Here is a 15034-nt window from a genome sequence, read left to right as displayed (position 1 = left end):
ATAAGTGGAAACTTGGAATGTAATGTGGATACGGGAAAAGTGGTTACTTGCCAAATGTCAGTAGAGCACTGATTCGTCTTTTAATTAAAAAATGGGCCCAGGCCCTTAGGATTCAGAGACTGTTAGGAGGGCAGAGTATCTGCAACGTAGCCTCTAGGTTATGCCTCTCTGTCATGGCTGCCCGAAGTTGCTCAATGCATTTACTCATGGTTTTGCTTCTAAAATGTGGTGGCCATTTTAGTAGCCTCTGAAGATACTCCATGTTCAAAGTACTGTAACGTGTACCTTGGAATTTGCAGGACTTTCTCGATTGTAAACATTCTGTTCTGTAGTTGCTGTTGACATTCATCATACTTGTTGAACTATATATGCTAAATTACTTAGAAGATAGGATTATTATAAATATGATTGCATTAACATCTAGGAAGCAGATTTATAAAAGCCTTTCTTGGTGTAAAAGGAGTGTGTTTTTTGAAAATAATTTTTGCAATGACTAGTAACAGCATGCTATAAGTAGAATTAAGGGATTTTATAATACTTAGATGCCAGGATTTTTATTTCCCATGGGTTTCTTTTTTTCTCTAACCCAAATTAGTTGTTCTGTATATGTTATATGCTACTCACTTTCAGTATACTGCACATGCTGTGTACATATTCTTTTCATGTATGTCATTATTTCATTTTTAAACATGAGGTCAAATTGATATACAATAACTATGCATACTTAGAGTATATGGCTTGACATCTGGATGCACCACTGAAACCATCACCACAATCAAGATAATGTACATATTTGGAGCTCCTCGGTAGCTCAGTTGGTAAAGGCTCTCACCCTTGATTTCGACTCAGGTCATGATCTCAGCATTCTGAGATCGAGCCCCATGTCAGGCCCTGTACTGGGTATGGAGCCTGCTTAAGACTCTCTCTCTCCCTCTGCAATACCCCCCCAAAGATAATGTACATATCTATCACACCCTAAAAGTTTCCGTTTTTTTTTTTTTTTTTAATTAACCCTCCCACTCACCCCACCTTGGTGAGTGCAACTTTGGATGTTCTATCCCTCTACATTGGTTTTCTAAGAATTTTATATCAATGGAGTTTTACAGAACAAAGCTTTTTACTCTGAGTAATTTGAGTTCCAGCTGTGTTGTGGAATATATCAGTGGGTTTTCCTTTTTTGAGTAGGTTATGTGTTTACCTGTTTTTAAACATTGGGTTGTTTCCGGTGTTTGGCTGTTACAGATAAAGCTGCTGTCAATATTTATGCACAACTCTGTGTATGAGGAAAACAAATTTTTTAAAATTTATTTTGGGGGAAATGTCTAGGAGTGGAATTGGTGGATCGAATGATAGGTGTATGTTTGGTTATTAAAGAAATCGTCAAACCATGTTCCAAAATTGTTACACATTTTGCATTCCAAGGAGGTGTGAGAGAGTTCTAGTTCCTTCACATCCTCACCACCCCTTGTTTTAGTCAGTTGTTTTAGTTTTAGCCATTGTAGTGACGCACGAGCAGAAAGCCCAAATCAGGGCTCCATCCCACAACTCGCGAGATCATGACCTGACCTGAAACCAAGAGTTGGAGGCTTTTTTTTTTTTAATTTATTTATTTGACAGAGAGTGAGAGATCACAAGTAGGCAGAGAGGCAGGCAGAGAGAGATGGGGAAGCAGGCTCCTCGCTGAGCAGGGAGCCCAGTGTGGGGCTTGATCCCAGGACCCTGAGATCATGACCTGAGCCGAAGGCAGAGGCTTAACCCACTGAGCCACCCAGGTGCTCCCAAGAGTTGGAGGTTTAACCAGCTGTGCCACCCAGGCATCCTAATACATTTTTAAAACGTGTTTTAGGTGAAAATATTTTATCAGATATATGCTCTGTGAATATTTTCTCCTAGACCGTAATTTGTCTTTTCATTATCTTAACTGTCTTTGGAAGGGAAGTTTTGATGAAGTCTGATCTATCATTTTGTTCTTTCATTAATTGTGCTTTTTGTATCATAGCTAGGGAGTCTGCCTAACCCAAGGTTGCAAAGGTTTTCTCCTGTATTTCAGTTTTAGGGCTTAATTTTAGGTCAGGATTCATTTTGAGTTAATTTTGTGTATGATTGAGGTATGACCAGGTTTTGTTTTAAGTTTTTGTTTTTTTATGTATGCTATCCATTTGTTCCATCACCATCTGACCTTTTGTTGACAAGACAATTCTTTCTAAGTAGCTTAGTTTTTTGTTCAAAAAATCAGTTGGCTGAGGGGCACCTAGGTGGTGGCTCAGTCGGCTAAGCATCTGCCTTTGGCTCAGGTCGTGATCTCAGGATCCTGGGATCGAGCCCCACTTCAGGCTCCCTCGGGAGGACGTCTTCTTCTTCTTTGTCTCTCTCTCCCTCTGCCTCTCCCCACTGCTCAATCTCTCTCTCAAATAAATAAAATCTTAACAAAAAATCAATTGGCTGTATATATGTGGGTCTATATATCTGAGTCTGTCATGTTCCGTAATGGTTCTCTAAATGATAGGTTTATTTTATAAAAAACAGAACTGACTAACTGGAGTGGGAGGCTATCTGACCCAAACTACCTGCAAAGCAATAATTCTTGACTTTTGTTCATACCCATTAACAAAAATCTTCAAATATTTAATTATAAGGAAATAGTTTCTGTAAGTAAGAATTTCAAGAAAGGTATGAAAAATCAGGCCTATCACTGTCATAAATATTTGAAATTCTTCACTTTCCATACAATTCCCTGCCCACCTTTTCTAAGCATGCTCTAGACAGGACCTGAATGCCACAAATCAATTCATATGAATATATAGATCACAAGCCATTTAATTCAATATTATAAAATCAAAGTCTAAACTACAGTTTGAGTCTCAAGATGAAAATAAATTTCTCCACTTCTTAAATTTTCAACTAAAGCCTGAATAAATGGAAAGTTACTAACTTCCATTTCTAGCCAAGATGATATAATTTATAAAATCCTTTCTAAAACGATCAGTTTTAGTCTATTATCCTTAGTACATGTGCTCAGTTTGTTTTTCTAGAAGTAGTTTGAATTACTGCCTGTCCAATCCCAGATTATCATTGGTTTTGCCAGTTACCTGAGATTAGGTTTTTTTTCCCAGCTAATTAAAAGGAGCAGGTTGTAGGAAGAAGGACCCTTGACTGTGGTCCATTAATATTGTGTTGCCCGATTCTTCTTTCTTTTTTTTTTTTTAATTTTTTATTTTTTTATTTGACAGAGAGAGAGCACAAGTAGGTAGAGAGGCAGGCAGAGAGAGAGGGAAGCAGGCTCCCCGCTGAGCAGGGAGCCCGATGTGGGGCTCGATCCCAGGACCCTGAGATCATGACCTGAGCCAAAGGCAGCGGCTTAACCCACTGAGCCACCCAGGCACCCCTGATTCTTCTTTTTTTGCCATGTTTGCTTTGTTTGCTAAGGCAGCCCTAACAAAATACCCCAAACTAGATCCTTAAACAACAATTATTGACTCCACAGTTACGGTGGCCGTGTGTCCGAGACCAACGTGTTGGCAGGTTAATCCCCTCTGACGGCTGAGAAGGAATCTCTTCCAAGCCTCTCACCTAGTTTCTGTTGTCTTTGACCTTCCCTGGCTTACACAACCGTCACCTGTGCTCTGCCTTCATTTTTACATGGCGTTCTCCTGTGTTCGTCTTTGTCCAAATTCTCTTTTTTTTTTTTTTTTTTTTTAAGGACAGCTGTCATGTTGGATTATCATACCCCAACCCCAATAAGACTTCATCCTAACTTAACTAATTACATCTGCAATTTCCAAATAAGGTCACACATTATGAGGTCCACAGAGTTAGGACTTCAGTATCCGAATTTGGATTGTGGGAGAGGTGACCATTCAATCCATAGCGCCCGCTCTGCACATAGAGCTCCTTCTGTCTGGAACCTTCTTGCCTCTTTAATAACTTTCCTACCTCCTTTGCCTGGTTGGACCCCACTTATTCATTACGAGTATGGAGTGCTTTCTTCAGATCAGAGCCTCTTCTGTGCAAAGGGAATGCAGGAATGATCAAGGGAAAAAAGACTCCCTGCTCTTAGCTACTTTTAGTGCAGACAACAGATAGTCATCTAGTAGGTACAACATATAGTATGTAGATGGTGATCAGTACTATGGAGAAATGTAAAATAGGGCTGGGGGGTGAGAATTGCTGAAGGAGTAAGGAAGTTGAAATTTTAGATAAAGTGATTAGGTGAGACCTCCACCTGGAAAGAGGTGATTGTGTGGTAACTGCTAGAAGAGCTTCTTGGGCATTAGAAACCAGTGCACACGCCCGGAAGCAAGACCATGCGTGGTATGTTCTAGGAACAGCAAGAAGCTGGCTGATGTGGCCACATCCCAGGGCAGGAGGGCGGGGTAGTGGAGGACAAGGCCAGAGGTTACGGCAGGGAACTATTGCACTCTTTGCAGGCAAGAGGAGCTAGATTCAGCTGAGGTGTTCTTTCCTTGCAGAGGTTTTCTCTAGGGGCCTCTATGCGAGGCAGAGCACCGAGGATTTCTTTCTTGCAACCATCTGATTGCTTTAGCGAATGTGCACTTGTCTGCTCTCCTTCCCAGTTCTCAGGGCAGGGACTGGGCTTATCTTCTTTCCCGAACAGTGGTCGTTAGGCAGTTCACAGGACTTCAGTGAGATAGTCGTGAATTACTTTTTGTTTTTTTAAGATTTTCTTTATTTATTTGACAGACAGATCACAAGTAGGCAGAGAGGCAGGCAGAAAGAGGAGGAAGCAGGCTCCCTGCAGAGCAGGGAGCCTGACTTGGGGCCCGATCCCAGGATCATGACCTGAGATCATGGGATCCCAGGATCCCGAGGATCCCGAGGATCCCGAGATCATGACCTGAGCCCAAGGCAGAGGCCCCAACCCACTGATCCACCTAGGCGCCCTGATAGTCGTGAATTATTCACCGATTTCGAACCTTACAGAAGTTTCTTGTAATTCTTGGATCATTTAACTTAATGTTTGTAACCATTTTCTTTCTTTTTCTATTATCTCTTGACCTAGGCTGTTAAAAATGAAGTGAATGTTCCCTGTTTGAAAAATTTCGTGGAGATGCTCTATCAGACTACTTTTGAACTGAGCTCCAGAAAGAAGCATTCATTGGTATTGAAAAGCACTTCAACCCTTTACATATTTCATTAGGAGTTAGAGTAATTGATTTATGAATTCAGGAGAGATTTAAGAGAATTATAAAAGCTGAAATTATAAAATATCCAAAATACAGCATAAGGGCAAGTTTTGTATATTTTTCCTGCTCTTTTTAAGATTTTCTAGTCCTAATTGGACTAGCTCTACATTTGATAGGTGATTCAGACTTCATTCTAGGTGTTGGCCTGTCTTGACAGCTGCTTTAAATTATGTATTATACTATGTGGAAGGTTGACTATACTATCGAACCATAAATTCCCTTGTTTTACATTATAATAAGTTGCACTCCAGAAGTATTAGATTATTTAGGAACCGTTGCCTGTCTAATGACATCATTTTTATTCAGAGATTTAAGGTTTATCCCACCCCCCCCCCCACCGCCCCGCTTAACCACCCATTTCATATAATGTTAAAGGATTTTCTGTAAATTTTTATGCAACTTGGAGAAAGTGTGGAGACTTAGACAAATACTTAACCACTTACGATAGAGATCTAATAATGAATAAATAGTAATTGTGCCAGGCATTGAACAAAGTGCCTTGCATTCTTTGTTTTACTTTAAGCCTCACAACACTGTAGGAGACACGTAATTATTATTCTGAGCTCCGAAAGCGAGCCTTGGGGCACATCATGTGTCTGCCCTGAAGTCATGTACCTGGATAGCTCAAATTTTAGTGCCAGTTTGTCCTTGATCCTAGGGGATCACTAACCCCTGTACTGCTTGAAGGAGCGATGGGTCTGTGGAAAAATAAAAGCAGGTGAAGGAGTTGTTCTAATAGAAAATTTGCTCTTTATCATGTTTTTTGTTAGATTCCTCTGTGAGATCGTACCTCTTATGACACATGGGAATCCTGCCTAAAAAAATGTACTTCTCTTTGTATGAGAATAAATATAATGAACAGATCCAGTGCTTTTCCCTGAAAAATGTTAATCCCCCTTTCCCTGTCTCCTACAGGCTCTATATCCACTAATTACCTGCCTTTTATGTGTCAGTCAGAAACAGTTTTTTTTAAATAACTGGCATATTTTCCTACAGAACTGTTTGTCACATTTAAAGGTAAGACGTAAGTCACATTTCTGACCTGTAAATATTCTTGACTATACTATATTCACTTATGTGTGTATATATATATATATATATATATATATATATATATATATAACTATATGTATTAAGATGTTCCTTGTTACTGGTACATTTGAATAGTAATACTTTACCATATTGCTTTTCTTTCTTATAATCATTCTTTCTGTGGGGAATCATGTATCGACATGAATAAACTTGTGATTGAAAATTTAGTTTGACTTACACAAAACTGTACATTTTTAACAGCTGTTGTTTATATTATCTTAGATCTAGCAGTATTTGTTAATAAGTACATTCCTTTAGAATTGCAGAGTATTAATCTTACAGAACCTTCCAGATACTTATTTTGTGTTGCATTTTGAAAAAATTAAGTAATGTTGTCCCCAGTCTGAAAAGGAAACAAGCCTGGATATTAAATGTTACTAAAAAACACATTTAATGTAAGTATGCCTGGTGGAATCGAAAAGCCTGGTATTGGATCCACATGGGTACGAAAGCTCCTTAAATGATTCTGCCTTGAACCAAGAAATGGTTGTTACTAACGCTATTTGGCATATCCATGTCCAGTCTCTCACTGTTGTCAACAAAACTGTGCGATAGTAGGATCTTTATCTTCCCAGGGTACTCTGCTAGCAGGGTGCTCTGCTAATGGGATTTTCCTTTCTTCTGTGGATAGGAGCTCAGTTTGTGTCTGCATAAAACATGGCACTGTCCCTCACCTGAATGTCATGGAAATGCTTGATATGAACACTGTTTTTGATGCATGGATAGATATGTTTGAGTATTTGCTTACAAGTTATAGAAACATGATAGACATGACATTTCATTTCCTGTTACTTCTCTAAGTTAGGGATAACATCAAAAACTTTTATACTTTGAAGACAATGAAAGCAGGCACAGATAGATTAAATGACTTTTCTCTGACCCTATACGTCATTGGGGTATTTGAGAAATAGATCTGGCTCTTCTTTCCCACTTTGAGTATGGTCCACGGAACCACATTATCCTATATATACTTTCCATGACATTGTATATCATTTTCCAAAGTGCCTTGATCACTTAAAGAGGTATACAGAAAAATATCAGTCTTTGAAAAACAGTTTTGGTTATTTTTCTCTTAGCTACACATCAGTATTACTCTACTTGGATGAGAATTGATAAGCTCTCTTTGCTTCCTATATGAAGATTCTCAGGACCGATCAAGCTTGTTAAACTTTTTATGTCATGCAACCAGAAAATAGGTTTTACTTAATTAATTGCATTAAACTGTTTCTGTCCTCATTTTGAAAAATTCGTATAGATATAGATACTGAAAGGGAATTGATCATTTTCTGGGTGGTATGATTTTTCCATACTTGTAATAAAATATTGCAAGACATGCATTTAAGTGTTTGCTGAAAGGTTGCTTTGTTTCATGACAACTCATACTTTTCTGTTGCTTGTTGGAATTTTTTTATATATATATACGTTTCCACCTAACATATTTGCAATTCTTTCGCAGTACCTTAACTTTTATTTTTTGTCTTAAGGCTTTCATTTAAAATGCTGTTTTCTTTGAACCCTTACCTCCTGTTAAATATTTCTGGCATATTGTCCATTTTCGTTAATGGCAATGTCCATCCGCCAGGCTAAAGGAGATAAGAGCCACCTTAGCATGAATATTTGGAATATAGTTGTCTTGGCCATTAACCCTTAACTTACATTAAGGCTCTATTCAGCAGAAATTTTCTGAATCGGCTCCTGTTTATTAGGTTTTAGAGACTGTGGCTACATTGCAGTTGAGGTAAGACATTGAGTATGCAGGGAAAAAACCTACACTAGGTAACTGGTACGGCAGATAAGATTTATTTGTTCTATATATAGGAAAAACTGGTTCAAGATAAAGGCCTACAGTGATTTTGTTATGAGATTCAAGTAACCTCCTGATTTAAAAAAAAAAAATCTATAGCAGTTTTTAATTTATTAGACTTATGACTTCTTAAAGCTTGTTTTTATTAATATTTACCATATGCTAGATGCTCTAAATATAGTATCTCTTAATTCTTACTGTAGCTGAGGCTATAAGAAGATAAGTAACCCATGCCAAAAAGTGGTAGAGATAGGATCTGCATTTAGATCCATTCAGTTCCATAAATTTTGCCTTTTTGAGGTCCACCTTTTAATGGTCTCTAAGGAATTTTGCTATACTGAATATTTTCAGAAAATATTTGGCTACAATGCTAGGATAGTAAAAAGCATTATTCTCTAGAGCCATAAGAATAAATAGGAGACATTTTCAAAACACTTCACTATTGTCCACTTTTTTTTTTGAATGACCCTACTAGTTTTTGAAGTTGGCGGCCATGAAAAATGGGCGTTAGTCCTGTTGGCCCATAACTGCCATGAGAAAGCATCCATTGATATTCACAGAAAATGATAAATCTGTTATTTGTGTCCTAAACAGATTTAGTAGCTTCCTATTTCCCCATCTTTATATTCATTATGGTCACTGTGTGGAAAATGATGGCCAAGTTTCTGAAGAATAATCTGAGAGGGATTGGGGGAAGGGACTAATAAGAGTAGATTTCCTATAGAAATAATTGAAGATTTTTTTTTTCTACAGTGCATGCTTATTTTCCTTTAAAAATTTACCCTTGCTCAGACTCAAAAGCAGTGGTCTGAGGAACATTTAAGAAAGTTAACAATTTAACTATTTTCTCTTAGTTCGAGTACTGTAGATGTATCCCATGATCCCCGAATTGTAGGATTTTTTTTTCCCCCTTAGTGTTTCTGGCCACTGTCTTGGAACTTTCAGATTTCTTCTAAATAGAGACCTTGGTGAAGAGCTGTCTTGTTTTGTGCTTATTTTCATCTAACATGCATGTGCCGCATCTCATGTTTACGTTTGCTGTCTCACATTGCTTTATTTAGATGCCATCTAACAACAGTATCAGAAAACAAATAGAAACACTCCAGGTGAGTTGTGTTGACGGTACAAAGTAAACTACTGCTTTATCTCCTTTAAGTGTGGCTTTTTTCCCCCCCTTGACCCATTGTTGCATTGCATGTCTGATGTATTTATTCCAACCTGCTTCTCTTCCTGTCAAAGACTAGCTCCCAGCAGGGACACTCTCCAGGGTTCATATTAACGTGGCCCCAAGAAGATGAGCTTACAGGCTGGAAGGGATATGAATGTGGATTCTTAACCCACATCCTTGATTTTAAAATAGTCTGTTTAATTTATTGTCTAACATTAATTACATTGTTATAAATGAAACTTTAAGAATTTAAGTGAAATTAAGATGATAGTGGCTTAGATTGTGACTGTGATTTTTGATGCATGACTTTTTAAAACTTTCATCCTATTGGTTTGGGTTTTAAACAAAATATTTTGGTTTTATTTCCCAGTAGAAAAAAAGGGAAACATTAAAAATGATTGCTACCAAACATATTGGACATATCAGAACTTTATTGGATTTTAATTTATGTAACAACCTGATTATTCATTTTATACCAAAAATTGTGACTAGGGAATTCTATATATACATCTATCTTTGTTTAAGGCTCAGATCAATTTAGGATGTTTTAATTATTCAGACGTGTAGAGCAGCGTTTTAGTGACTGAATAAGTATCATTGCTTGATCATTTTTCATGTGGTTTTGGCTTTGTTCAGTATAGAGTAACTCTGCTTTGTAAACATAGTAGTCCATCTTAGAAAGTTTGAAAGTCAAGTGGTTTCATTCTGGATACCTCAACTTTTTAACATGAGATAACCCAAATATTTTATTAGCCATTCATATAAGAACATTTTTTTAATGAAATTGGACTTAAATATTTTTAATACATTTTGAAAATAGAATGTAATAATGTAAAAATAGTACTTGGAGTATACATATGATATTTTGATATCTTAGATTTAAATGATAGATAAGAAAGTACTACAAAAAACTTGGTTGTAACTAGTAACAATGGATATATTCCTTGATACTTCATATGTTACTTTAGTTACATTAGTAACAAATTAGTAACTACTAGGGAGTGTATTTGAAATTTGGACTCATTATGGATTTAGCAGTGGCAGGAGATTGATGTTAAGACACTGACCAGAATAATCAATACTCCATTCTTTTTTTTTTTTTTTTTCCCCTTTCAGCGGTGGAAAGGGGCAGAGGGAGAGAGAGAATCCTTAGCAGGCTCCACATCCAGAGTGAAGCCCTACCTGGGGCCTGATCTCAGGACCCCAAGGTCAGGACCTGAGCTGAAATAAAAAATCAGTCCCTTGACCGACTAAGCCACCCAGGCATCCCAGTATTCCATTCTTAATTATATCAATTCTTCATACAGATGTGTAAAATCATATTTTCTAGTGGCTGTTTTTCCTCTTAATCCTGAATTGTTATTGTTTTGCATTGCTTTTCATAAGTAGTTGTCCATTTTTCTGCATATTAAGAAAATGTAAAATAGAATGGCTAAGTTACTTAGTATTTTAAAACTACCTTTTATTCCTTGCTGTGTATAAAATAATTAACAATAAGAAGTTCCCAAACCTGGGGTATCCACGTGGCTCACTCAGTCAAACTTCTGCCTTCAGCTCAGGTCATGATCCCAGGGTCCTGGGATTGAGCCCCTCATCAGGCTCACTGCTCAGTGAGGAGCCTGCTTCTCCCTCTGCCCCTCCCCCTGCTTGTGCTTTCTCTCTCTCTCTCTGAAATAAATAAATAAAAATTAAGAAAAAAAAATCTCCCAAACCAAACTAAATGAATGCTAATTTATAGCAATCAGTGCATCCTTGAACCAATCAACATGCATAAAGAAATGCTTCTGGGGCACCTGGGTGGCTCATTCGGTTAAGCATCCGACTCTTGATTTTGGCTTGGGTCATGATCTCGGGGTCATGTGATCAAGCCCGGTGTCCGGCTCTGCGCCAGGCATGGAGCCTGCTTAGAGATTCTCTCTCTCCCTCTACCTCTGCCCACCACCCTCCCCCCAGAATGCTCCTAATGAAAGTGACCAATTAGGTACATTTTGAAAATTCACAATTAAATCTCATTACATGACTCTGGTCATTTGAGAACTTAACTTTCTAGAAGAAGTAGCATGAAGAAGAAGTTTACAGATCAAATTGTGATTGAAATGCAATAATTTTCTCATTCTAAATGATAACTTAAGTCATTTCTCATTCTAAACAAAATGTAAAGGTACAACAACTAACATGTATTGAGTATTTAACATGTGCCAGGCAGTGTTCCAAGTGCTTCTCACATATAATAACTTCCTTAATATTTGAGGTAGGTACTATTTTGTCTCCATTTGAGAGATGACAAAATCGCTTGTGGCACCAAGTGATCAAATAGTGCCCCAGGATGGACTCTGGCCGGTATCATTCCTGATTTCAGAGTCCATGCTTTTCGCCCTCTATTCTGTTTTCCCTTATAAGGATAATCACCTTATAATAAAAAATAAAAGGATAATAGTTCTCATTTTTTCATAAATGCAAGTATCTATAATAACTTTTGGTGTTCTGAATTTTAACTATGTATGGGCTGCAGTGAATTACTCCAAAGATGAGTAATCCTTCCACATGATGTCAGTACTGTGTGAACCATTTATTATCAAGTAAGTTGATGGGTGTATAATTTAGAAGTTCTTTCAAGTGTTAATGTAATATTAATATAATACTAATATTTTACCATTTTGTTTGAGCATTTAAGGAATGGCTCAGGATTTCCTTATTTATGGTTACCTTTCAATTTTCTGTACTTACCATATGCCGGATGTATATTTACATATCTAAGCCTGCTGTAGATTAAAAGACAGAAAGAAGTAGGGCAATGGCTTTTAGTTCTTGATAGATTGTATTAGGTTGGAAATGATTACAAGTGGTTTTTAATAAGTTTATTTCTTTTCTCTTTTGTTTTTAAACAGAATAAAGATCCTAAAATGTCTCGCGTTGCACTGGAATCTTTGTATAGATTGTTGTGGGTTTATGTAATTAGAATAAAATGTGAAAGCAACACTGTAACTCAAAGGTAAGTGCCTTTGTATTAAAGTATATATTTAGGGGTGCTTGGGTGGCTCAGTCGTAAAAAGACTGGCTTCGGCTCAGGTCGTGATCCCAGGGTCCTGGGATCAAGCCCTGCATCAGGCTCCCTGCTCAGGGCAGAGCCTGCTTCTCCTTCTCCCACTCCCCCTGCTTGAGTTCCTCTCTTGCTGTTTCTCTCTGTCAAACAAATAAATAAAATCTTAAAAAAAAAAAGTATATGTTTTTAAATATCTTGGTTAAAAAACATCACACTGATTGGACTTTAGTGAGCCTTGCAAAGACCTTAAGAAGGAATATGAATTCTCTTGACATCTTCGAAGAGTAGGAAGAATGTTGTCAGTGTCATTATCTCTTTATGACTCAGTCTCTTTTTTTTTTTTTTTTCCTGTAGTCGTCTTATGAGCATAGTGTCAGCACTTTTTCCAAAAGGCTCACGTAGTGTGGTTCCTCGTGATACACCTCTCAATATATTTGTGAAGATTATTCAGTTCATTGCTCAGGTGAGTGCTGTATCCAATAATACACATATACCTGCAACTTACACATAATTTATTATAGTAATTTGGAGTTTTAAAATTTGTTGCCCATCTAAAAGCATGATAACAAAACACTTATTAATAGTGAATAGTGAAAAATGAGCGTATGCTAATAATTTTTTTGTGACAAAGTTAGTTTACATCCTTGATCTGCACCCCTTGCAGAAGGCAGTGAGACCCACAGGCAGAAGAAGCACGTAATTTAGGAAGGGTCCAGGAGGTCTCTCCCAAGATTTTTGGAAAATTGTTCTCTCGTGCATTAATCTAGTTTCTTAGGGACAAATACAGAATCCACTGCAGCTAGCGGAGCCCAGAAGGATCTTTGAAGCAATCTGGATGGTTCACAGAGTCACTAGTAGGACAAGTCTGAATGACTAAGAGGAAATTGCAGAATTGGGCTATCTGGGTAGCTGCTGCCGTGGTCCCCATCAGTAGAAGATTCCTTCTGTCCCCTCTTCCTCTTCCTCAAGTATGCCGGTTCCCATGGACTCACATATATGCCCCTTGGCAGGGTCTAAATGACATCCCGAAGCCCACTATAGTGAGGAGCCCTGGGAAATAAAATTTGAGCTCTGAGTCTCTGCAATAAAGGAGGGTTTATTACAAAGTGATAGAGGCTGAGTGAGCAAATCCCAGGTTTCAATCCCCTTCCCTTTGGGGACATCAGCCTTGGAGAAGCATAGGTAGGGTTACCTCGCCAACTAAGGAAAATGCTTTGATTTCAGAATATTCGTTGTGTTCTCTCTGAACTAAAGCCATGACAGTTTTGACAGTTTAGATCATCTATAATGTAATAATTTTGAACAGTGAAGAAATGAGGAATATTTAAATATAGTGAATGCATTACTGTATACTGGAGCACAGAACTAATGATGATTAAATGAGTATAAATGTTTCCTTAAGGTGAATGAAAGCAAACTGCTTTAGCCCTTGTGTTCAGAAAACTTTTGCCATTGGTGCACATCTGTGTTTTTTTTTTCTTTCCCCTCGGATCTTACCTACTCCCTTGGATTAATCACCACACACCAGTGAGAACTGTGTGACTGCTCTCAAACCTCAGTTAATCTTACTAATCTTTCATGTCCTTGGAGGTTTCCCTGGAGACCTATTCTGCCTGTCTTACTATGAACTCACCACTCTCTGGGGCTGCTGCATGACTGCTGCTTTGGGACTCCCTCTTGTCATCATTTTGCGAATTCCTTCACTTAGATATTCGGGTGTGATTTTGGTAAATGAGTGTTTAAAATGTTTATCCTTTTTGTTGGAATACTAAATCATTTGATAATTAAGTAATATATTTATAGTCACATTTTTTCCCCCTGAATTTGTAGGTATTTTTCTTTTGTCCAGCTAGGTTTATGACGTTCTTATGGGCACAGACCTGTGTTGTTGCTATTATATGTTTAATTCTTAACATGATACCCAACACATAGTAGAAGGTTATAAGGATTCCTTGATATTTTTTTCTAGGAACGTTTGGATTTTGCAATGAAAGAAATAATATTTGATCTTCTCAGTGTTGGAAAATCTACTAAAACTTTCACCATTAATCCAGAGGTAAAAAAAAAAATTATAATATGGTAATACCCTATCCTATATAATCTTTTAATTTTTTTTAAGAGCAGCTTCTGGAATCAGAATGCTTAGACTCAAACCACTAGTTAGAAGTTTTGCTTTTAATTACCAGTGTGATCTGGGACCAGTTATTTCACCTTTCTGATGGCCAACTCAATGGTTTCATAGCATGGTAAAAAATAATCAAGAGAGAAAGTTTTCCAGATCAATCAGCTCAGCGGACTTCTGCAGGTTGTGATATGAGCTCAGGTTCCTTTTATCAATATCAGTATCAGATTTTTATTTATTTCTTTTTTAAGATTTTTTTTTTTTAATTTATCTGACAGAGAGACCACAAGTAAGTAGAACAGCAGGTGGCAGGGGGGCGGGGAAGCAGGCTCCCCGCTTAGTGGAAAGCCCGACACGGGGCTCAATTCCAGGACCCCGAGATCATGACTGGAGCCGAAGGCAGAGACTTAACCCCCTCAGCCACCCAGGCACCCCAGCATCCGACTTTTAAATAAATAGTATTTATTTAAAAGTTAGTTTAGTTAAAGCCAGAAAAAAATTACACACTTAATCAAATATTGGCAAATTGCAATACATGGGAAGAATGAATAAGTGGGGGTCCTTCTGTGAACCCCAGTATATTATGGACCTTTCCCACTTC

At 37.7% G+C, this 15034-nt stretch overlaps 1 protein-coding gene across 4 annotated transcripts in view; it reads left to right on the top strand.

Moving 5' to 3' along the window:
- Positions 1–15034, top strand: part of FRYL (FRY like transcription coactivator) — a 221575-nt gene that overhangs the window by 110444 nt on the left and 96097 nt on the right. For all 4 annotated transcript variants that reach the window (XM_059383630.1, XM_059383621.1, XM_059383604.1 and 1 more), the window contains 5 exons: positions 5021–5119; positions 6120–6221; positions 12157–12260; positions 12666–12774; positions 14281–14367. In XM_059383630.1, the coding sequence (XP_059239613.1) occupies positions 5021–5119; positions 6120–6221; positions 12157–12260; positions 12666–12774; positions 14281–14367 (501 nt within the window). The remainder of the gene's footprint in view (positions 1–5020; positions 5120–6119; positions 6222–12156; positions 12261–12665; positions 12775–14280; positions 14368–15034) is intronic.

Source organism: Mustela nigripes, chromosome 1 (assembly GCF_022355385.1).
Source record: "Mustela nigripes isolate SB6536 chromosome 1, MUSNIG.SB6536, whole genome shotgun sequence".
Classification (NCBI taxonomy): domain Eukaryota; kingdom Metazoa; phylum Chordata; class Mammalia; order Carnivora; family Mustelidae; genus Mustela; species Mustela nigripes.
Note: the sequence above shows the minus strand (reverse complement) of the source record. Positions and strands in the feature narration are given on the sequence as shown.